The 23,965-nt window shown below is 35.8% G+C and overlaps 1 protein-coding gene across 2 annotated transcripts; it reads left to right on the top strand.

Moving 5' to 3' along the window:
- The first annotated feature begins 1,946 nt into the window (after nucleotides 1-1,946).
- Nucleotides 1,947-19,906, top strand: LOC104898850 (E3 ubiquitin-protein ligase RSL1). Of its 2 annotated transcripts, none has more exons than XM_048633708.2 (4): nucleotides 1,947-2,358; nucleotides 2,439-2,863; nucleotides 3,689-4,458; nucleotides 19,313-19,906. In XM_048633708.2, the coding sequence occupies exons 2-4, from the start codon at nucleotides 2,453-2,455 to the stop codon at nucleotides 19,698-19,700; spliced, it is 1,569 nt and encodes a 522-aa protein (XP_048489665.1). In that variant the 5' UTR covers nucleotides 1,947-2,358; nucleotides 2,439-2,452; the 3' UTR covers nucleotides 19,701-19,906. The 2 variants fall into 2 exon arrangements, with proteins under 2 accessions (XP_048489665.1, XP_010684265.2); XM_010685963.4 differs by having other exon boundaries at nucleotides 1,948-2,322.
- The last annotated feature ends 4,059 nt before the right edge of the window (nucleotides 19,907-23,965 follow it).

The following is a 23,965-nucleotide window of genomic DNA, read 5'->3' on the forward strand; positions in this document are numbered from 1 at the left end:
ATGTCACAGTTTCTTGTTTATGCACGCCTTTTAATATATTTGTATAGATATATGTAGGACTCTCTTCTTTAAAATATTTAAAATAAAAATTAGTGACATGACAATCCTACGTGACGTTCTCTATTTCATAAGTTGTAGAACTATATTGTAAATTGATATCATTTCGGAGCATATTTCGAGCACTATCCAAGGAACAAAAATTATAATATTCCAAATTACGTAGCAAAAGTTATTTACAATTTACATAATATACTTCCTGCGTATCATAATATTTGCAACACTTTCAAATTGCGGATTGCAAGGCAATTTTTCTTAGTATACAATAAGATGGGAAGGGGCATACAATTAGACTAACTAATTATATTTCAAATGAATTATATCAAACATCTGGGATCCACCCATCCGTCCCCACCTTACCACCGCCAGTCGCCACCATCCCACCACCACTACCACCGGAACCACCTCGCCAACACCACTGCCACAACCATCCTGCCGCCACCACCACCACAACCATCCTGCTGCCACACCATCAGAACCACCACCCCGCCACCACCATCTTCCATTTTACACAAATTCACAAAAATTCACCAAGATCTTCATCTCTATGTGAGCAAATTCAAAAAAGACAACAGATCTAATCTAACCAAATTATAGAAAGATCTAACCAAATTACAGATCTAACCAAAAACAGATCAAAGATGAAGGAAGAAAAAGGAGATCGAAGGAGAGAGAAAGAAGGAGAACAAAGGAGAGAGAAAGGAGGACAAGGGTCGCGTTCGTCTTCTTCTTCGTTAGTTCCTCAGTTCGTTCGTCAGGTCTTTATCCGGTGGTCGACTTCGTTCGTTTGCAGCGATGTCGACTCCGTTCGTTCGTTCAACTTCGCAGCGTGAGGGAGGAGAGAGACTAGGGTGCGGAAGAGTGGCTTTAGTGGGGGAATGTATTGGGTTTGTGTGGTGGGGTGAAAGAATGGTTGTGGGAAAAGAGAAGAAAGTTGTGATTGGAAGATCATAGAGTAGTTAGGGAAAAGATCAAATAGTTTAATTATTTTAGATTAGAGTAGGTAATCAACTAATCAATACTAATTTCATATAGTACGGGTATTTAAGTATTTTCACCCCCAAAAACTTACTAAATAAGGAAACAAAAAAAGTGTTGCATTTATTTTGAAACATCCCTAAATGGAAAGTGTTGCAAATATTATGATATTGAGGAAGTAGTAATTTAGGTTGTTCATGCAAAATCAAACTCTAATTCTAACTTATCTAGAATTCATTACGTGTATTAAAATCTGTATAACTCTGTTATTGTAAAAGATTAAAATAAAATTTGATGACATGACAATCCTACGTGACATGCTTTATGGCTCAAAATTTTGAGAACTTCCTATACTCCCGAAAAGTTTCTCTTTTATTGATTTACGTATATGTATATTGATATATTGATATAAAGATTTTTTAACAAGAATAATACAAACTTTTGCCTGTTCTCTCGCAATAATACAAACTTTTGATTATCTTTTAATAATACAAACTTTTGATCAAAATTCCTCCAGTAGGACAATACTGGTTGTTAACTTGTTGTAGGAAGTAACAGCTGAGGTGGTTCAGGTGGGTGGGGGGGGGGTTGGGGGAGGAGGGAGAAAGAAGAAAGATCATTTTGTAATTTTTTTTGACCTATTTTACAAGTTACAAGTCAAACTTGACCTATTGGAGGAATTTTAATGTATAGTTTGAATTATTAAAAAATAATCAAAAATTTGTATTATTGCGAGAAAACGGGCAAAAGTTTGTATTATTATAGTTAAAAAATCCTTGATATAATGATTTATTGATATATTGATTGATTTTGTACATGTTTTTTCATACATGGTGCATATAAACAGTTGTAGATATTACTTTAACCATTCTCATGGTTTTATAAGCATTACTCGAGAAAAAAATTCCCTAAGCTGATAGTGTGTATATACCGTACATAACTGACACCATTCTTGAGTTTTTTTTTAAAAAAACAGAAAGACAGACACAGTTCTTATTTCTTAATGTCTGATTAGGGTTTAAATTCCTTTGAATTCACAGGAAATTAGATTACTTATTACGTCAGTCACTGACCATCGAAGCTTCATGTGTTGGCATGTAGCTTAACAAAAACTTACCCTCATCTTTTTTCTCATTGTCCTTTCATCCACTGGTCAAGTGCCAGAGAATTAGATTCTTTATCATTTCTCTTTTTATAATCTTCTATAGTGCGAATTTATGGTTCATAAATTCTCATACTTTAAAGCTGGATCTTTAGAACCTCCTATAGTGGGTTAAAAAAAACAAGGTCGGAATTTTGCTCTGAAGGAGAATTATTTATTGGGTATATTTAATGGGTTTTTTTTTCTGGGTCAGTAAAATGGCACCCTGAAATCTGAAAAGTTTGCATTTTTATTTTTTCAGATTTGGTTGCAAAAATGGAAGATCAGGTGATTAGTTCTAACAGTTTAGTTGGTGAACAATTGAATTTAGTTGTAGAAGAAGAGGAAGAGGAATTTAGAAGCTGTTATGGGGAGGAAAGTGAGTGGAAGGAAAGGGATGAAGCTGTGAAGGAAGAATCTTGTGATGAAGAATCAACAGTGAAGATGTATCTGAAGGGAATTTCAAGATGTGGGTTTGGTGAATCTTGTTCTGGATTTACTGGAATTGGGGTTGTTGTTGAAGGTTCTAGAGATTTTTCTGTTACTTGTGTTCAGAAGAATCTTGATTTTTATGTTGAGGATTCTATTGCGGATTATTTGGCTTTGATTGATGGTCTGCTTGAGGTTCTAAAGACGAATATTCGGCGTATTATTGCTATTAGTGATTCTAAGATTATATATGAACAGGTATTTCTGTGTTGCTGTTCTTGTGGTGTTACATAATCTCCTTGTTTCTATTTTATCCGTTGAGGGAAATTTGACATGAATAATCCGAACATGGATTATTTTGAGAAGGTACCCTAAAATTGGGATTATTTTAAAATAATACCAACCTACGCTTTTTTTTGGGAGTTGGGTGAAAGTTGAGATTATTTATGTCAATCTTTACATTATATTGTCCATTGAAACTTTTGTCAATTTTTATCGAGTTAGGGTCTAATTATGCTGCTGAGATTTGAACATATTTGATATTCAACTAATTTATTTCTAACCTTTTGTTTTGATATTTATAATGAAATAAATCGTAGAAAGATTATAAGAAGATGAGAAAGTTACTGTTCTTTGCTTTGATGCAAGATTGGATTTGCTTACAAGCTTTTGAAACGAATCTGAATGAGCCTTTTGTACTTAATGTAAATAGGAGTTGTTGATAAGCCTATATGAATGAGTATCTATATGTTCTTGTAATAAGCAAATTTGGAAAAAGAAGCTTCAAACTATGTACAAGCTCAGTTCATAATTAATAAACATTAAACAAACAATAATGAATTAGGCCGAGCTTGAACTCAAGTTGTTTCCGAGAGTCTCGCCTCAGTTAGACCCCCCATGGACATGGTGGTTTAGGCTGTGCGTTATGATATGCAATGTGAAGGGGCACATAGTAAAGGTTTGTAGGTTTATCTAAATTTGTTGATTTACATAATAATTTATTTTGGTAGAAATTTACTTGCACATACTTGTTCATCCATTTCCTTGTGTGTGTCAACATACTACTGATATTTTGTTTTACAGGTCATGCTTAAGGAGAGCCTTGATATCCCTCTCATGGCAGCATTGAGAGAGAGGGTTTTTGAACTTGTAGGTCAGTTAGATGCTTTTAGTTTAAAACTTGTCCCAAGTTCTGAAGTGGAGAGGGCTTTACAACTGGCTCAGGTGGCAATTGGTTTGGTCTCTTTAGATGAGGAGAGCCATGGCTCACTTCAAAATTGTTCAAGATGTTCCTATGACAAGCCACTATCAATGATGCTCACGTTAAGATGTTCACACAAGTTTTGCTCCCTATGTCTGAAGACGTATGCGAATGAGAAAGTAGAGGCTGGTCAGGTCCCAATTAGATGTCCTCAGATTAGATGTAATTATTTACTCTCAACCTCTGAATGCAAAGTATTTCTTCCGGTTGTTTCCTATGATGTTCTAGAAAAAGCAATGGAAGAACACAACACCCGTAGTTCAGAAAAAATTTATTGCCCCTATAAGAACTGCTTGGCCCTGCTTGATCCTCGTGAATGCTTACCTGCTGAGGCAAGCTTGTCTGATGCGTCTGATGCATCTGATGATTGTTGCATAGAGTGTCCAGTTTGTCAGAGATTTATCTGTGTAAATTGTGGGGTTCCTTGGCATAATTCATTGAGTTGTGGAGAGTATCAGGATCTTCCATCGGACGAGAGAGGTTGCGCAGATCTTGCTTTGCACTGTTTGGCACAGGATAGGAGATGGAGGCGTTGCCAACTATGCCAGAGGATGATTGAGCTGGCGCAAGGTTGCTACCACATGACTTGCTGGTAAGGCTGCCTATTTCATGAAATTTTTCTTAAAATATGCTATATGATATCTTTTGAGGTTTTGTTAATTAAGAAAACAATAATCGCAAGGTTGGTCCATACATTAGAGAGACAAGAAGAATCCCAAGTTTGAGTGGTCTTCTCATATGGATCCTTATAGCTACACATCTTTATGTACTCAAAATTGACTCACACACGACGTTATTGAGCTTGTTTTACCCATTACTGTAACATGTGATTTTAGAATACTCCTGCCATCCCGTATTAGATCACATACTCTCAATTGATAGGGATTCTCAATCGATAGGTGTCCCTAAATTTTTTGCGTACTCTCCTTTTTAAGTGTGCTTTGTCGTAATTTTTCTTTCTCCGTCCCCTATTGTTTAATTAAACTCTAGACAGTTTGTTCATCTTGGTTTCGCTATCTATTATTGGGTGTGTTGTTTTTGCAGGGAATTTTGCTGTTGTCTATGTTTTATATTATCTTTTACTCCTACCACAAGTTGGTTTATATCAGGGGCGAAACCAGAAATTTATAGTTGCGGGGGCTGGATGAGTATTTTTTAAATAAAATACATAGATCTTAGCTACTTGTATAGGGATTTTTGAGTGAAGTTCCTGGAGTTGCATAGCATAACAAAAAAGCACCTTACACGTTTTTTTGTTGGAAGGTCTGCTGTTTTTATAGGGATTTTGCTCCAATCAACGTGAGTTTCCTCTATAGCCTCCCTGCTTCTTCTCTTAACCAATGAGAATTCGACATTCTTAAGAAATTCTTACTGGTTGATGAACCAATATTCTGGGTCCATCATCTCACCAAAACCAGCTTCTGAATTTCGCTTCAGCATTAATTAACATTAATAATGCTGAAGCTGTTGTTAGGTACTAATGGTTCTCAATAATTTTCTGTGCTTCAAAAATCTTTACGTCTGTTTCCCACTTCGTTATTAATTAAATTAAGGAAAGAGGCAATTCCCCCTTATTGATTTGCTGGCTTCAACTGTTTTTGTTTGTGGAACTGAATCAAGCATTGCTGCATTGACTGCTCTGGAACTCTACTGTGCTTGAAGCTTTTATCAGTTTCTGTTTGTGGAAGAAGAGTTGCCCTCAAGTCCGTTTGAATTGCGTCTTCATGTAGTGTAAGATCAGCCACTTGGTGATTGAGACATCATAGTCACCTGCAGCTCTGCCTTGTAAGCATACTCATGAACCATCTCCAAGATTCTGAATGTTTCCCTTGCAATCTACATCAACTTAGACTTCCATCTGCTAGCATGAACCTAAATTAGATCCGTTAGTTGAAAAGCAGCTAGCTTTCTATGCTTTTGGCCTTGTCCCTGTATCTCTCATTGGAACTTCTGGATTTCCTGCACCTTTTGATCGACTCTTACCACCTGGTGTAGCAGATCTTGCAAGGGGGTTTTGCAATCCCTTTGAAAAAAAGCTTGGCCAACAATCTACTCATTTCCCGGCTACATGCTAGTAGACACTGAAACATGTTGTCCCTTCCAATCTTGAGGAATAGATATAATTGCTTGTGTGGGACAACTTTAAATGCGGAACATTAACCTTTCACAAGGACTCTCAATGCTAGGTGACCAATTACATGTTTAAAGGATCTGTATAGTTTAGTTCTGATTATAATCTACAGGGACCTCAAGGCAACATAAGCCTGTGTGGAAAAGTATAACTTTCAAAGATAACTGCGAATTTGTGACCAGCAAAGTTCTCAACAATTATTATTAGGAAAAATCGAGATGGGGGTCCCAACTATGGGCCATTGTCTTTTATAGGTCCCAACTATTGATCATTCTCTGTAGGACTTAAGTGTGGGCTGTTGTGATTTAGTTAGGCCTAGATTTTTTTTTTTTTTGGCAGATGAAGATATAAATATATACCATAAAACATGTGTAACATGGACTGTACACATGAAGCAGACAAGCAATCAAACCAAACAAATAAAGGAGATTACATTAGCAACCTACACCTATCCTCCTCTGAGCATCTAGCAGCAACTCTGAATAAGACTTCCCTAATTACAATTTTAGGGTCCTTACGAATAGATCTAAACAATTTGTTATTCCTCTGCCTCCAAATTGCATAAACACATTCAGTGAACAACATGACAAAGAGCTTTCCTGACTTCTTTCTGGCATATTTGCAGGCCTGAAGCACAGAATTCTGAAAATGGCATCTAGCAGCACTATAACCCATCTTCAAACAAATTCCTTTCCAGACCTCAGCAGCATATTCACAATAGAAGAATAAATGTTGGACTGATTCCAAGTCTGCCATACATTAGCAACAATTAGTATCACACTCTACACCCCATATACTCAATCTGTCGACTGTGGCTAACCTGTTGTGCAGAGCAAGCCAAAGTATGAATCTGCTCTTAAGAGCAGCTTGATTGTTACTAATCAAACGTTTCCATCTAACTCTTTCACAATCCCCTGAGAGGAGTATGTAAACTTTCTTCATAGAGAATTTAAGATCAGTGCTATCCTTACTCCAGCCTCTAATTTCACTCACAACAGTTATGATCTTTCTTAGAATCCACGAGGTCTGATTACTAAGATTGACAGTAAGCACATTCTGTCTCTTGATGTAGTAAGAGTGAATCCATTTGACCCACAATTTATCCCTTTTGAACTCAATAGTCCACAAAAGCTTAAACATGTTGTCCAAGCAACAGGGGCTTTTTTTGAATCCTCAGTCCCTCCTGTCCATAAAAATCTCCTGCACACACTTTCCACAACCTTAATAATTTTCTTGGAAAGAGGAAACAGTAGTTTTGCATACTTAGGATGCTTTTCACCAATTGTAACCTCCCTGCATATGATAACAAGTGCGCCATCCAAGTTTGAGCCCTACTAGTAATCTTTTCAACCAAAGGTTTACTTTGAGCATAAGAAAGCTTTTTGGAAGTTAGAGGCACCATTAAGTACTTAAAAGGGAGCTCACCGATAGGCATATGCATAATTTCAGACAGCTCTCTAGCAACCGAATCCTGAATACCACAGATGTATATGCTACTTTTCTCCACACTAGCAACAAGGCTAGAAGCTTCAGAGAACTTTTAAAAGGCATTAAACATGAGAGAAATAGAACTTGCATCAGCTCTACTAAATAAAAGTAGATCATTTGCAAACATTAAGTGAGTAATATTCAATCTCTCACATTTGGGGTGGTAGTTGAAGTCAGATACATTCTTTAGCTCATTCGAACACCAGCCCTTTTGTTGCTCTAAAAGGAAAAGAAGAAACCCCATTCATCAAAATTGCATATGAAACACTCCTTACACATTCCATTAGCCATCCAACAAAAAGTCTAGGAAACTCAAGCTCATACAAAAGAGTTTCTAAGAAGCTCCACTCCATAGAGTCATATGCCTTCCTAGTATCCACTTTCATAATACATTTAGGATACATGTGAGCTCTAGAGTACCCTCTGATGAGTTTAGTAGCTAAAAGAATGTTGTCTGCAATGTGTCTATCTGGAATGAACCCGGATTGAGCATCATTAATCACTTCATCTTGTAACCTGTTAGTTAAAATTTTCGAAATAATTTTCTACATAACAGAACAGCAGGCTATAGGCCTGAAATCTTTAACCTTTGTTGCATTTTGAGTCTTAGGAATCAGGGTAACAGCAATGCAATTCATTGGCTTATGCATAGTAGAGTTACTGAAAAACTCTTTAATTCCAGCATAGATGTCATGCTTTAAAACTTCCCAGCTCTTCTTAAAGAAATAGGAATTAAACCCATCTAACGTGGGAGCTTTGTCATTATCGATACCAGCCAAAGTAATATCAATCTCTTCATTTGACACTTCTCTAACTAGAGCCTCTCTTGCCTGATAAGAAAGTGTACTACCAGCTCTCACTATGTTGAGGTCAATGCCTGCTAAGGAATCAGCATTAGACCCTAAAAGCTTCCTATAAAACCCAAGTATTTCGTCTTTAATAGCCTGAGTCCCTCATATCTGCCTACCCGACCTGCCTACCCGCATCATCACTAAGCATATTAATCCTATCGTGAGCAAGTCTTGCTTTGGTTGCAGCAAAAACGAATTTTGTGTTTGCATCTCCTAATTTCACCCAATTTATTCTAGATTTCTGCGGTAGGATTCTATCTTCGATGTTGGACCAGTGCCTTAGCTCCTCGAACGAAGCTTTCTCAATCACTTGCTTCAGCATTAACATATAAATCCTCTTGATTATAATTTGCAATAAGCTGCTCTCTTAGACTCTCCACTTTTTCACGTGCTTTACCAAATTTGGACACTTGTAGCCGCTTCACTGCTGTTAGACCAAGAATAGAAGAGGCCTATACTCCTAGCCTCAATTGAACTGGAAGAAAGAAGAAAATCTTCAAAGTCCACAGTTTCTGCATCTGTAACCACAATACCATTAGCTCGATGTAAGAGACCTGCATTATCATCTCCAATGACAATCATAGGCCCTTGAAATTGCACAGGTCCTAATAATCCAAACCATAACCTCTTCCTATTAATGATAGTGTGTAAGCCATAAAGTGCTATCATTTTGATCTTATGAATCCCATTTTGAGCAGTAAACACCATGAATTGCTCCTGAACATCCTCCATTTAAATTTAACCAAAGCATGTTTCCATTATATCCAAATTCTTCCCCTGGGAGAATGACTGTAATTACAAAACCAAGACTAATCTTTCCCAAATTTCTTTTGCACTTTATCAACATTATTACACCTCACTCTAGTTTCTAGCAAAGAACATAAGCCAATCTTATAAGCAGATAAATAATTCTTTATCTCTTTTATTTTAAAGAGATCATTCATCCCTCTTACATTTCATGAGGTGCAAACCATTAGGACAAATAAGGGTTTGGTCCCTTAGCACCCCGAGCAGCAGTTGAGTTGAGATTCCGATTCCTGAATGTAACTCATATTACACAGAACCCGCAGCAGTTGAGTTGAGATTCCGATTCCTGAATGTAACTCATATTACACAGAACCCTTGGGTGATTGGTATGCAACTTGCTTACCTTTATCCTTGGTTTCCTTGTGACAACTTTCCAAGCTCCATCCTCTACTGAGTTCTGTCTCTGAGTAGAACGTATTGGCATAGCCACAAAGGTTACATTAGAAGAAAGAAGAGGATTAGGGAGCCCCTACAACCTCCTCCTTCCTAATACCATCCTTACTAGTAGAGGCCAATGTTGGGGCCATAGTTGCTTTTTGTTGCACAGGAACCCATTTTTGTGTCACTTTCCCTTTTTGCACTTCCTTTTTGTCTTCACAAATGTGCCCAACTTTTTGACACTTAGCACAAAAGGGTGGAAGGCAGTCATACAAAATCTTCTGTTTAATCACTTTGCCATTAGGATCCTCAACACTAATCTCATTAGGGACCTTAATAGTGACTTCCATCTCAACAGGGATTCGTGCAAAAAAAATCTTAAGTTGTTTGGTTGTACACTCATCAACATATTTTGGTACCCCAAGAGTACTTCCTATCCTTCTTAAATAATCTCGATTCCAAGAGTTTAGTGAAAGATAGGAAGTTTTATCCATATCGGGATAACCTTCAAAATTTCGTGGTTAAAACTAAAATTTGGAGTCCATTGTTTATCATAGCTTTCGCAAAAAATAGGTGAGGTCCTGAATAAAGAACAACATCCCTATCCTCCTTTGAATCCAATTTAACCACGAAATGCCCCTCATCATGTTTAAAAAGTTTGGGTTCAACTTCAGGTGTTCATTGGGATTTATAGTAATTAGTTAATGCCATAAGACTAGGGTTTATCCAATAACATAAACTATCAAAGGATTCATCTAGGTTTCAGTCATTCTTTCAACATCTTGCTTATCAAGGTTTGCTACATTTTCACCATTAACAACACTAGGAGCAACAAAGCTTAATCCCATACCTTTCTCGGAGATTGTACTTTGCGTCAGGCCTTTCCAAAAGTTTCGATTCTTTTCAGCAAGTTCAGCTCCAATCTCCGTCGCCTCAACCACCGGAATCGAGAAACTTGAACAGAAATCAACCCCCCAGTTACTGTTTCATTGGGTTCATGTAGTCCGCGCCAACAACCTTCTTCTTATTGCTATTCGTAGTGGTAGTGTCACCTCGCCGGCTGCAGAGTTTTTCTTTTTCCGACCCATTTCCAAAGGCTCACGATAGTAAACTCACCTTATCGTGCGCCTAGAGAGCATCTGGAGGGAAGAGAATAATGAATCGTTAGGCCTAGATTACTTATAACAGGTTGCACAAGTTAATTTGCCCAGTGGGTCCCAGTTATATCCCACCTTTTTGTTTGGTTAATTCATGCTACTAATGAAGAGCAAGCCACTAATCAATCGTCACAATTCACTATTTCTAACACCTTAATCACCGTGGGTGATCTTTGCGGGTTTGAAATTTCCAAATGGGATTCATTGTTGATGGAAAAGAAGACTCCTTAGCTTGGTTTCCATCACAACACTTTCCATGTGAAGGTTCTTTGCAACTCATCACTTCACCTTACCCAGTTATCGTCCATTTTTTCCTCTCAAATCTATAGTGGAGAGAGAAAAATAAAGAAAGAATCAAAGAGTGCCTTGCTTGCTAAATTATGGGCCATCATCAATTTATCAATACATGTATGGTTGTTTAGATCTTGTTATGGAGAGCTTTATGATTGGAGAGTTTCATATATCTTGCCGTCTTCTTTAATTGCTTGCTAGTTTGAGTGGTGGCTATGGTGGTGTTCACCTCCATTAATGAATTCCGCATAAGGTCAGGTGAACCCGTTTTTGATGGAGTGGGTATTCAGATCTTTGTCGAATAAAAATAGATCCTCGATAGGTCGGATTGAGAGGAGTAGCTGGCGGTCGGGAACTTTGATGGGTTTAGAGGGGAGGTGGCAAAGGTAGAGGAGGAGAGAGATTGTGGCGGAGATTTGAGAGGAATGGGTCGGATAAAATAAGGGAGTTCCAGAGTTTGCAAACGGGTTTGAATTTGTAGAGGATTAATGGGGAGGTGTGCCCAGATTTGGTGGTAGGCGGCCATTGATAATGGGTTTTCTCGAGTGTAGAATTGGGATTGTTTGAGTTTCAAATGATTAGTTGGCTTCCATGGTTTTGGCTTTGTTGTGTTTGGTTTTTGGGTTTTGTGTTAGATACAGATGAGAGGATGAGTTATTAAAGGGGGTAGATTCAATTTTGAAGTCATGTGCTGATTAAATGAAGTCCCGTGAGTTGTGACATGGTTACTTGCCACGATAGGTTGGTTACAGGTTTATTATGTGGTAGACCCAATTAAAATCACAACCACCCATACTTAGGTTCTACATAGAATAATCAAAATAGTTGGACCTATAAAAGACAATGACCCATAGTTGGGGGACCCCATTATTAATTTTTCCTTATTATTGAAATTGTCACATAAGTACCTCTATATAAAGAAAAGTTGCTGCTAACAGTATCCTAATGTTCACCCTAATTAGATATATAAGAACATCTAATTCAAGAATTTAAATCATGTATTCATATGTAAGTAAAACCCTTCCCCTAGTAGGAAAGTAAAATCGCTTGTCCTAATTCTAATAGAAACCAAAATTGGAATGTAAATGTACTTCTAATTACTTATAGAATACTCCAGTTGCCAAAAAAAAAAGTACTTCTGAATACTAAGGCTTCTTGTAAAAATGGATCTTACTCCATCTAAGCTTCTTTTTTGGTCAATACAACTTTAGTCTCGCCTTGTTGTCCATGTTCATGTTATATCTCTTGCTCAAAGCCTTTTCTTTCATCCTTGGTGTAAGCAACATCTATATCTTGAGCATCCTGAATTGCCATTATTCTCTTTTAGGGCATTCTATTTGGTAGCGGCCATTAGCCATGACATTTGAAATGTATTTTGTAGATATGCTGGTTTCAAGTTACTAGGAGCCTTGCCTTTTGAGAGTTCCCTTTATTAAATTTTGGCCTAGAATTTGTCCCTCTTACTGAAAGCTTCAGACTTATCTCTTATATGGTTTTCAATTTAGATTTTTGTAGGTTTATTATGCTTCTCCAGTGTCAAAGCTATCTTACAAACCTTGTCCAAAGCACGAGGATCCAAATGAGCAATAAAATATGCAGTTTTGTCTTTCAGTTCTTACATACCACACATCACAACTAGAAAAGAAATTGTGTTCAAAAGTTTTCATATCTAAGTATAACTCTTGTGTCCAATTAGAAGTTGTTTCAAACATATATTTTCTTTTGAGTTTCAATCTTAACCCATGTTCATGAAGAGCGGTCGCTCATCGAGTTCTCGGTCTCACCTACTGTAAATGAGTTGTATTGCAGAGACAAGTTGGTTTGACGACAAACCCATGGAGGGTTGTGACTTTGTGAGAGACTCAACTAGGTAGGAAGAATGAATCCCCCATTTTTTAGTAGGAAGACCTGGAAAGATGCTTCTCCAATACGAGTCATTTTCGGAGGGACTTCCACAGACGATGAGAAAATCCTAACTTAACGTAATGGGTTATTTACCAGGTGAACCCCATTTTAGTGATATCCCTTTCAAGCATGAGTAGGGTGGGATCTCTGATGTTGGTGATAGTAGATTGAACAAGTACAACAACTTTGGATCTTTTTTCTTGTGGTTAAATATTTGCTCTACTCATCTTTCCCGATGAAGATATTATATGATTTAGGCTTCCTTCGAACGTTTGAAATCTGGCTTCAAACTTCTATCATCAAATACTTTAGTACTTCTCCTCTAACTTGAGTAAATCTATTTGATTTCGGCGAAGGATCTTGTCTTTTCAAAATTTGACAAGATTTTCACATATGCAGGCTGTCAAGCCACTCAAAATCTCTCAGTCTTGTCTTGTTTTGAGCTTAAAGCAAATTTGAAATCCTTTTGATGTCATCCCTCACAGCTAGTCTCACAAACGGATTTACTAACTCTAGCTCCGATAAGGCTTCCTGGAAACAAGTGGCCTTACTCCAAGCAAGCTTTATCAAGCAAAAATATAAGGAAATTGATTAACATAAAAAATAGCTTGCCTTAATCAAATTGAAAAACATGTATATCACATGTTTTGCAACAAATCTTTTCAAGAGTCAAGTTTCTGTGAAACAAATTTAATAAGCTATGAAACTATAAGCGTACTTAAACACCCATAAAACACCCATGTAGCTAAGATAACACATGAAATATGGCACACATCAGTCATGAGCATGTCACTAAGGCGGTAAGGCCTATGAATCTCTTGAATTCACACTATCCATTGATGCTCCTGCATTACGAATACACAACTGATTCCTATTAAAATGGAAGTCTTTGCTGAGCTCACTCTTCCTTAGGACTTTCACTGCTTCCTGAAGTTGGAATCCGTGCTGTGTTGCTCTATCAGATGTCAAAGCCTAACATTGTGGCCTCTCCCTGTCTACCACCCGTATGATTAAGTGCCTTCTTTACAAGGCATCAGCAACCACGTCACCTTTACCGACTTATGTTTAATGACAAAGTTAAAGGTTTGCAAGACTTGTTGAAATTCTACTCATCTGGCATGTCGCAAACTTAGCTTTTGCGTTGCTCTTGAATATACTTCAAGGTGTCATAATTTGAATGGAGACATTGTTCTAATTTCTAAAGCTCTATTGATGTGATGTCATAGATTTATTATCACTGGTAGAATACTACCTCTTCGCATCACTCGGTTTCTACATAATAGATCAAAAGCCACCTTCTTGAAAGAGCTTTGCTTTTATGCCTGCTCCTGCAGACTGCAGCATCACATTCCGCATTAAGACCTTCTTAAAACCAGCCAAAATTCATGGGGTTCAAACTGGTCAGGCCTAGCCAAAGTCATGTGATAGGCATCCATGAAAATAACGTTACACACTACATTATGTAAATTGGCAAATTGTATGAGATTAAGAATTTCTTTGTTATCTTTAGTGTGGAACAAGTTCTCTTTTTTGGCTCTTCAAGCTTCCTTCTCTAGCAGAGTTATGCTACTTAAGGACCTCTCTGCTAGCCATCTGTTTATAGGACTCCTTGTCTCTAATGCACCCTGAAGATGTTGGACCTTCATCCTTCGCTGCTCTCTTCCCTCCAATACGTTTGAACTTGGAATCAGAACAACATCATCTCAAATGCAAGGACATTCTACCACATTAGCCATTAGATCCTGTTATAAAATCCACAAAGTTAATTGACAACAGTTGAATTCACATACTTCATCTTTTCCATATTAATTGCAACATATAGGGGACACATTTTAAGGAAGCCATGTGAAGAAGGAGCAAGATAGATATAATGAGGGACCCATGTGATAGGAAAGTGATGGAAAGATTATTAAATAAGGTAGTGTTGCAATTATTGTGAAATTTCTTAATAGAAAAAAGGAAAATTTGTCTCAAAGAACCTTTTAAAAGTGACATTTTGTGAGAAATAACCTTATAATTTTTTTTCTACGAAACAACCTTTAAACTCTAATTTCTTATCAGAGAAAACCTCGCAACCTTATTCGGCATTGACAATATTTCTCAAGCATTGACTTTTTTGTGTACCAATCTCCTCATTTTTCCTTCAAGTTCTATCTTATATAACCCATCTTCTTTTAATTCATTTGCTGGGTATTGATGAACTCTATTGAAGAATTAATCTCACACCGATAACGTAATCAATTATTGTCTACAACAAGAAGTAACAATTAATCTCCCCTCCTCCTTTCAATAACAATTTGAAGGAATACTCCAATTCAATTGAAAAGGGAAGCCCTAATTGTTTTGAAGTTTTTAAATAAATTGAGATGAAGAACCCTAAAACAAAGGAGCAAAGAAGATTGTAGGAATCAAGAACCCTAAACTTACTAATTGAAGATCCAGATCGACGGGATTTTTTTTGGGAAAAATTGAATTTGGGGTGGGAAAGAGTGGTTAAGTATGGAAGAATAGGAAAGAAGATTATATATGGGAAAATATGGAGGGAAATGAAACTCCAACTGAAATAAAAGAAAGGGAAGGAGGGGGTGGGGGGAAAGGTCAATGCCAGAGAAAATATTTGGCAATAAATTAGAGTTTAAAGATTGTTTCTTACAAAAAAAAAAATTATAAGATTGTTTCTCACAAAATATCGCTTTTAAAAGGTTATTCTTGACATTTTTTTCTAAAAAAAATGATGTAATTAATATGGATCCATAAGATTTCTGCACAAAATAAGAATGGGTTAAATAAGTACTCCATCCATCTCATATTAGTTGGTACACTTTGATCGACACATAGTTTTAGGAGTTCTATTAGACTTCTTAATATGTTGTTGGAAGTTGTAAGGCTTTAAGTTATTGAAGGATGAGTGTGTGGGTGCGTTTCTTTTATTGTTTGCCCCCCCCATGAAAGACATATAATATATAAGTGGTGGGACGTTGCCGTTCTAGGAAGTGTCAATTAATGTGGGACGGACGAATATGGGTGGTGTCTCGATTCATATGGGACGGAGGGAGTCCTCCCCCCCCCCCCCCCCCACCTAATAACATGCATATTTTCCAAATTTCTTAAAGTATAATGACGTTATCCCTCTTTTAATGAAGATTGTTAAACATAGCCCCATTCTTAAAATCACCCCGGGCCCAACATCACTTTCCTATTTTACCCTTGTTTTTCTTTACCCCACCATGTGCCACCCCCGCCAACCCCCACCACCCACTTCTGATTTTTTTTTTTTTTAAATGATGGCTGCCAGGACGTTCCAGCCATCATTTAAAGAAAAGTTCCAGTTAACGGCGGTGGGGCTGGTGGTGGTGGCAATGGGGGTGGTGGTGGAGTGAGGTGACCGGAGGTGGTTTAGGAAAAAGAAAAGGTTATAATAGTAATTTCAACTTTTTTTGGGAGGCGATTTTAAGAAGTTTTGGGACGATCTTTAGCATTCCAGCTTTTAATTTGGCAAATTACGCCACAATGGTAGATATCACTTGCACAACATTGTGACTCGTACCATAATCGTGATTACAGCCGATTGCATCTCTATGTTTTTGAAAGAATAGGGCCAGAAACTGTAATTTTATAATGGTTTTACTGTTATCATTTTATCCCAAGTCTAGATTTTGCTTTTGTGCTATTTTTTCTCTTTGAGGCTTTAGATTCTCCCACTATTGAGAAGCATTTGTTTTCAATTAGACCTCTATTAGTCTATTTTGAAGATTTTCTCTGAAATCAGAATCTGTTAGAAATTCAAAATCAGAATCTCTCAGAAATTGAGTCTTAAACTCATCTACATCTGTATTTCCTTTAAATTGTGGAATATTACTCTTGAATTTGTTTCTTCCTTGTTGCTTATCTTTGAAAGCATACTTTCCTTGAGTTCTTGAACTGAGCATTTAGACTTCTGTTCTCTAGCCAGTCAATGATGATGACCTTGCAGTTTCATGGCCTCTCATTTAAATTCTAATTTAGCCTTGGTGCTGAACTGCTGACCAAAAGCTTGTACAGCTCTTCCAACCTAAAGCTGTTATACGGGTGTACTATGTCGAAGGGGGAACTCATGCCTATACCAGCACCTAGCTCACCATGCGCCTAGGAATCTGATTAGCACATAAATGGTCTGAAGAGCATGCAGGATAATCTTAATCTTGGCGAGGTTCTTTGCTGGTTTTCAATGGAGAAAGAAGATGGATGAAGCTTAAGACCAAACGAGAGGAAAAGGATATAGACTCTTGGAACTAATTAGCTCCCTTCAAAATTAAGCTTTGCAACTACTTTTGCCGGATCTAGCTTATCCACACTAAGCATGGAACACAGCTTACTATAAAGATTAGATAAATTTGAAGTTTCGAGAGAAATTTCATTTGTTTTTTTCCAGGAATGGCTATAACTGAGTCAAGCACTGTTTCAGTGACTGCCATCTGTGCTGCTTATGAAATTCCCATGCTTGAGCTGCAGCACCCTTTTCTATTGGTCAGAAATTAACCCAATTAAAGTCATGCTCTACTATTACTACCTTCTTTGCCATTAAATTGGACTCCCATGATCTTATCTCATTTATGGATCTTTGAAATAAGCAACAATATTGTTGGGTATATAACTCTATGCTATCGATGCTTTCTAGAATATAAGTACAAATATGGGCATATAGGTTTCTGATCTAGTTAAACAATGTGGATGTCATCGTTGATCATAATTGATCAAGCACCAAACTTTGGGGTGGACTCCTTCCATCTTGTTTTGCAGTTTATTTTTTGGGAATATGAATTGAATAGAAGATTATTGCGATTCTCATAATGAATTTTGTGCCTTAGGAGTCTTTGGTTGAACATTTAGGTATATTAGAAGCTCTTCCTTTTTAAAATTTTCTTTTCTGTGTTGGAAATGTGTTATGCTGTATGTAGTTTTTTGCGAACTTCGAGATAACATAGTGGTAATTTTTCTCATATAGTATAAACTTGGAAATGTTCTTACTGTTTTAGTGACTGGCAAATCATCCTTACTAATCAAACCCTAAAAACTTAGTGGCCTTAAGAGTTGATTATGGGGTTTGGCTCCGTATCCTTAAATACTAAAATATCAAGCATGAACTATCAAAACCTATTTAACATTGTTAAAGCACTATTCAGCAAATATTTCATGAACAGATTATTTTGTTTGTAGTTATAACACTCCCATTAACAAATTGCTCTGCTTTGCTCTCTTTGCCTGTCGAAAGCTCTAGCAATTGTGTATTTGTGGTCTTCCCTATCTCGAGGAGAGCTGCGTAGTCTTGGGCTTTATCCATGTCAACCTTGAAGCTGCATAATAGTCTACTTTTCATGGGTGGAACTCATATAATGTACACAAATCATCTATTCTACTTTGCTGTATCTTAGATCGTTGGTTGTCCTCCTATTCCAGTCAAATGACCTATTCTTTTCTGACTTGTTTCAAACTTGGCAAATATCAAGGGCATCTTATTTTGATTTGGGAGGTTGTTTCCAGTAACAATACATTGTTTAAATATGCTATATACTGGAGTTCCTTTGATATTCGGAAATCAGAATCATCTCACTCTTGTTTCAATTACAAAGCTAAAGAGCCCCATCTTCCAATTCTCGATACATGTTTTCTAATCGATGGCCTATTATTATTTATAGCACACACTATTATAGTAGTTTACTCTAGGGCTCTCCAAGCTACTGAGATAATTTGAGACATGGTTGATCTGTTCTGTGGATACATCCAAATGTCAAGAGCTTGAGATATCTACTTATATAATTATAAAATTATAGATAAAATTATGGAATGGTTCTATATGTTTAATTATATCAGAGATTTTCCACATATACCAAATAAAGGTTCTTATCTATTATATGTGAATCATGGTTATGCTATAATTGACAGAAGATGCACTTTCCTATAAAATATACAAACACTTGGCATTTGAAAGAGACGCCAATCCTTCGTGAATATATCTGATGTATATAAACTCCTTTATTTCTTTTCAATTTCTCACTTCACTTTGGGGGAGAACCAAGAAAGTCCAGAAGTGGGAGAGAGAAACTGAAAAGTGTGAGAAAGAAACCAAATAGGTAGAGAGAGAAATGATAAGGTGGGTTATGAAAAAAGAGGAGAAAATAGATGGGATATGTTATCAAAAATAGAAAAAGCAACAGTGTGTTAATTAAAAAGTAACTGATATAGAAAGAAAAGTGTATAAATTAAAAAGAAATGAAGGTAGTATATAACTAGATGATTAGATTTGATGTCACTGGTGAATATGCATTATTCAAGCGCTCAGGAAGTCTCTTTACTCCTTTGGTAGGTTTAGTAGTCTTGAACCCCATATTAGTTGATGTATATAATTCATAGTAGGTTCAACTTAAGCTGATTGTTATTTTATTATTTCCTCAATTGCAGGTGTGGCCATGAATTCTGTTATTCCTGTGGAGTGGAGTATAGGGATGGGCAACAAACATGTCAATGTGCTCTCTGGGATGAAGGCTGTTCCGAAGATTCTACTGGCCCAACAACTTCTGAGGCTGACCATTGGACATGGAACTCGTTCGAGACATTTCCCATGATCCTAGATGCCTACTCCGATCAAGAGCGTTCGCAGTTGGCTATCATTCAGAGATTCCTTGCTGGTGGCTTCAGTCTGAGTGATCATCACTCGTGTCAGTTGCCTACACCTCCACCCTGTACAGATTCTTACATTGATGCCATGAAAGATCTCCACCAGCTTCCTTGGTTGGAGAGATTTGTATCTGTGATTAGTGATAACTACTATGATGACTACATTCATTGATACAGCTATTAGGATATATTGAGCAATTCAGCAACATTGGGGAATTTTATTAATTTTAGATTTCCCAAATATGCCATGATGGGGTAGCAAGTTTCTTGCACTCTCTCCAATTATTGAATTGCATAATCAACTACTCTTCACTTTAAATGTAGTTTTCATTGATAATATATGTGATTATACCAGCAAAAGAACCCTGATTAATTCTATTGTTATAAATGTAGGAAGTGATTAAAAGTGTAGATCATTGGCGGTAGACTCTTGTAGCTTCTATGTGTACAATAGGGACAGTGCTTCTATGGTGCTCCATGTTCCCTTCAATCTCTCCAAAAATTATAACAGGGATGGTGTTTATTTAAGATTGTATTTTTCTCTCTTCTTCGATTCGATATTCCAACTAATTCTAGACACTTCTAATACTGTAGAATTTCACACTTGTTGAATGTGTCACTCTACCTCCTCTATTAAGTATTAAACCATAGGATGGGTTGTCTCAATTCTTTTGGCTTAATGAGGGTTTTTTGGATCGACCAAGACAAACAAGTGGAAAGGATATCTTCTATTCATACCAATTTTCACACCTTCTTCTGCCTCGATTGACAAATACATTTTTCTAGGCTGTAAAATCTTTTCCTCCTTTTATGACCATGGGGTTGTTCATAGGTTCTAGAACAAACATAGGATAAATCAAATCCAAGGTTTATACCACAGACATGTTTCAAGATCATTTTTCCTTCATTTTTCTTATCTCCCCTTTACACTCATCTCACAACCTTCTTACTTTCTTTTTCATTTTCCTTTCTTTTCACCATTTTTATTACATGGAACAAAACAACGGAAAACTAATTTTGGAATTGTGCTTTCCATTGTAAATTGTTTGCCTTGAAAAGTATTTTACACCGAAAATGTTTTACACTCAACGAAACGGAGCCTTAGTGATGAATTATGCTATAAAGCTAGAAATGGCCAATGGTGAATATAGACTGGCAGTGTAAGTGCATTGTTTATTGGACATTGTGATCTTATTTTCGACAGATCAAGTGAGCTTTTATAGTTGCATTGCTTAAGTGATAATTAGTGTTAGGAAGTCCATAACTTTTCTTGAATCCTCTAGGGTATCTTCCACCATAAATGGGAATCAAGCTATAATTTCACCGACATTTAAACCATTGAAACATGTTTAGCTTCAGCAAATTACTATTTAGTGATTTTGGACCAAATTAATTGGGATTTTTACAAGAATAATCAGACTTTAGTTTGGTAACCTAACCGCTAATCTATTGTCAAATACATATCCTATTTTTATTTTCAAGAATAATCTTTTTGTAACACCTCGATAATTCTCTCTTTTCAAAATACTTTTTCAATATAAAACTTAGAGAATCATCAAAGCATTACCGCCCCGTGTGATAACTTATCGGCTTATTTAGAATTTTGCAACGGAAAACATATACTTAAACTTTAGAATTGTAATATAATATATAATCAAAGTAACTTCAAAACCAAACAATATTGTTAACTTTATTTCAAACCAAACTTAAATGTAAATGTATCTACTATAAAACAATAAATAGATCAATTTGTTATACAAGTTCTCCATTCACAAATCCCCATGATGCAACATATGCACACCTGTAGATGTCAATGCACTAAAGAATCTGCTCACAAGAATGAGTCATCACAGGATCAATAAGGCAAAGCCATGATCAACACATACAAATAAAACACGTAGTTAGCAAAGTTGAGTACTACATAATAATAAATAAACATCCCTAATATGATACTAATAACTAATAAGAAGGGATAAATAACAACATAACAATCTGCATGTAACTTTTACTGAACTAAACTTTTATAACCTTTTTATTACTTTAGTGGAATAGTCATTGGACCGAGTTGTCTAACTAAAAACCAGCCTTCACATAGGAAGACGAAATACGGGCGCGACTCTGTATTCCAAATGACCTACGATATCGAGAAATCTTTTAAATAAAAATTGGAACGGTGATCAATTATCCAATTCCCAAAAAACGTCATGGCACAACCACCATGAACCCCAACTCTTGATGGTCCAATTTCACACGTGCTCCAGTCTAAAGTTTATTACTATCCAAGTTTCACTTTACATGATTTACCAGTTATTACTTGTTATGACACACAAGCAACACATATAATATATAATCAAACATTCACAACTTTATTCCTTTTTATCATATGATTAAATAAGTGATCATACAACTTACAACCCAAGATTAATTCATTCTTTAATCAATTCCTTCTTATTTGTTGAACCTAGCCAACAACCAACTTACCTTTCAAAGGTAGATTTTATCAACTTACCAAATAAGGCTCACGGTCTTCATAGAGTAGTGAAAATAATAATATAAGGGAACACATGATTCAATCATGATCCAACTGATAAATATATTAATTTCCCCATGTGTATTAATAAATAAAGCTCCCAACCAAAATGCTTGCATCAATATTCCATACAAACATGACATTAATCTCATAATTAAATGTCATACTTAACATGTTAGCACACAAGCATAAAACATGAAAAATTCAATCATAATAGAAATCATATATGAACTCACAAAGTTCCTATACATGATATTACACAACTTTTCCTTCCTAGAATCTGATACTACATCAAACAATACATAGGTATGTATGTAGCTTGTGTAGACAAATTGACAGGCCACTTTTAACACTTTAGAAGTCGCCTACAGTGTAATCTCCACCTAAAACAACCAATAGAATTTATAATCAATACTCCAAATAAATTTCAGTAACTTTAAAACACTTTAAATTTCCTTTAAAGATATTTAAGGTTGTTTTTATCATTAAAACTTCAATTACTCATATTCCAAAACCCATAAAACTCCATTAATAACAACCTTTTTCTAAAATTTAGCAACTTATAAAATTATTAAAACTCTCTTTAAACATACTTAAACATGCTTGAATTCATAAGTTAAATCAATTTCATAGTTTATAACATGCTACTAGATTTTTCAATCTTTAACACCCAAAAACTCCATACTTTGATAATTAAAAATCCAATTAAACATAATAATCAAATTTGAATTTTTATTCTTTCAATATATAATTTATATAATCATGAATTCATCATTAAAACAGTAAATTAAAGCTTCTAATCATAATTAGTAGGGATGCAAATGAAAAGGCTACGTGTACTAATTATGATTAGACTAGGTGAAGAGGCTACATGTCAGAGGCTTTATATTAATTATAATAATGAAAAGCCTACTGCATATAATGGCCTACGTGTCAAGCCTATGACATTATTAACATATAAAGTAGGGATGCAAATAGTTCATTATTATCTAAAGTAAAATCCAAAAGCCTACGTGTCAAGCTCACATTAACCGAGCAATTCTAGAGCTTCTCACAATAAAACTCTCAATGAGAGTGTCCACGTGGCATTTCGGAATATAATGACCGAAAATTTAATGAAAAATGCAAAGGAATTCGAAAATTAATTGATTGATTTTTTAAATTAGGCAATTAATATCATGATCTCATATGAGATTTCCGAAAATCAAGGATATTCCATTTATATATTAATGTGATTGACGTTAATTATGGGTACAATTACGTAATTCAAAATTCAAATTAATATTGGTGTTGGCCGAAATTTTTAATTGCCATATTGGGTTTTTACGAATATTTTACTAACCAACTAAATACGTGAAGTAATTTAAATTATCAATCAATCTTAATTATTGCCTCGCTTAATGGTAATTGTCAATCAATCAGTTAATTTAAATTCATACTATCCGAAATTATATTACCAATCAATCAATAGTTATTCTGATTGTCAATCAACCATAATTTTGGATACTAAGTACCTAAATAACGTAAATTTTCAAAAAAAAATAAACGGAACATTTTTTAGTATAAATAGTGTCGTTTTCTCTTCAAACATCCCAACTCATTTTCGGATTTTCAATTTGCATATTGCTGTCAACTTCTTCCCCTATCTCTACATCGATATTATGTTCTCCTTTAAACATAATAGAAACCGAAAATCCATCAAAAATGACCCGCTAAAGTTGAATATTCGAATCTCTTAGATGTTGAATATATGGTTTTAACACTTTTTCGTGGAGATCATCTTTATTTCCACAATGTGTCCAGTATGTTTACATATCATTTTAATAAAAGCAATGATGTTTGGGCTTATGTTGAAGACGTTAAGACAACAATACATGGTTATCGTCCATATTTTGATTTTTCGAACA

This window comes from Beta vulgaris, chromosome 7 (assembly GCF_026745355.1).
Source record: "Beta vulgaris subsp. vulgaris cultivar EL10 chromosome 7, EL10.2, whole genome shotgun sequence".
NCBI classification, from domain to species: domain Eukaryota; kingdom Viridiplantae; phylum Streptophyta; class Magnoliopsida; order Caryophyllales; family Amaranthaceae; genus Beta; species Beta vulgaris.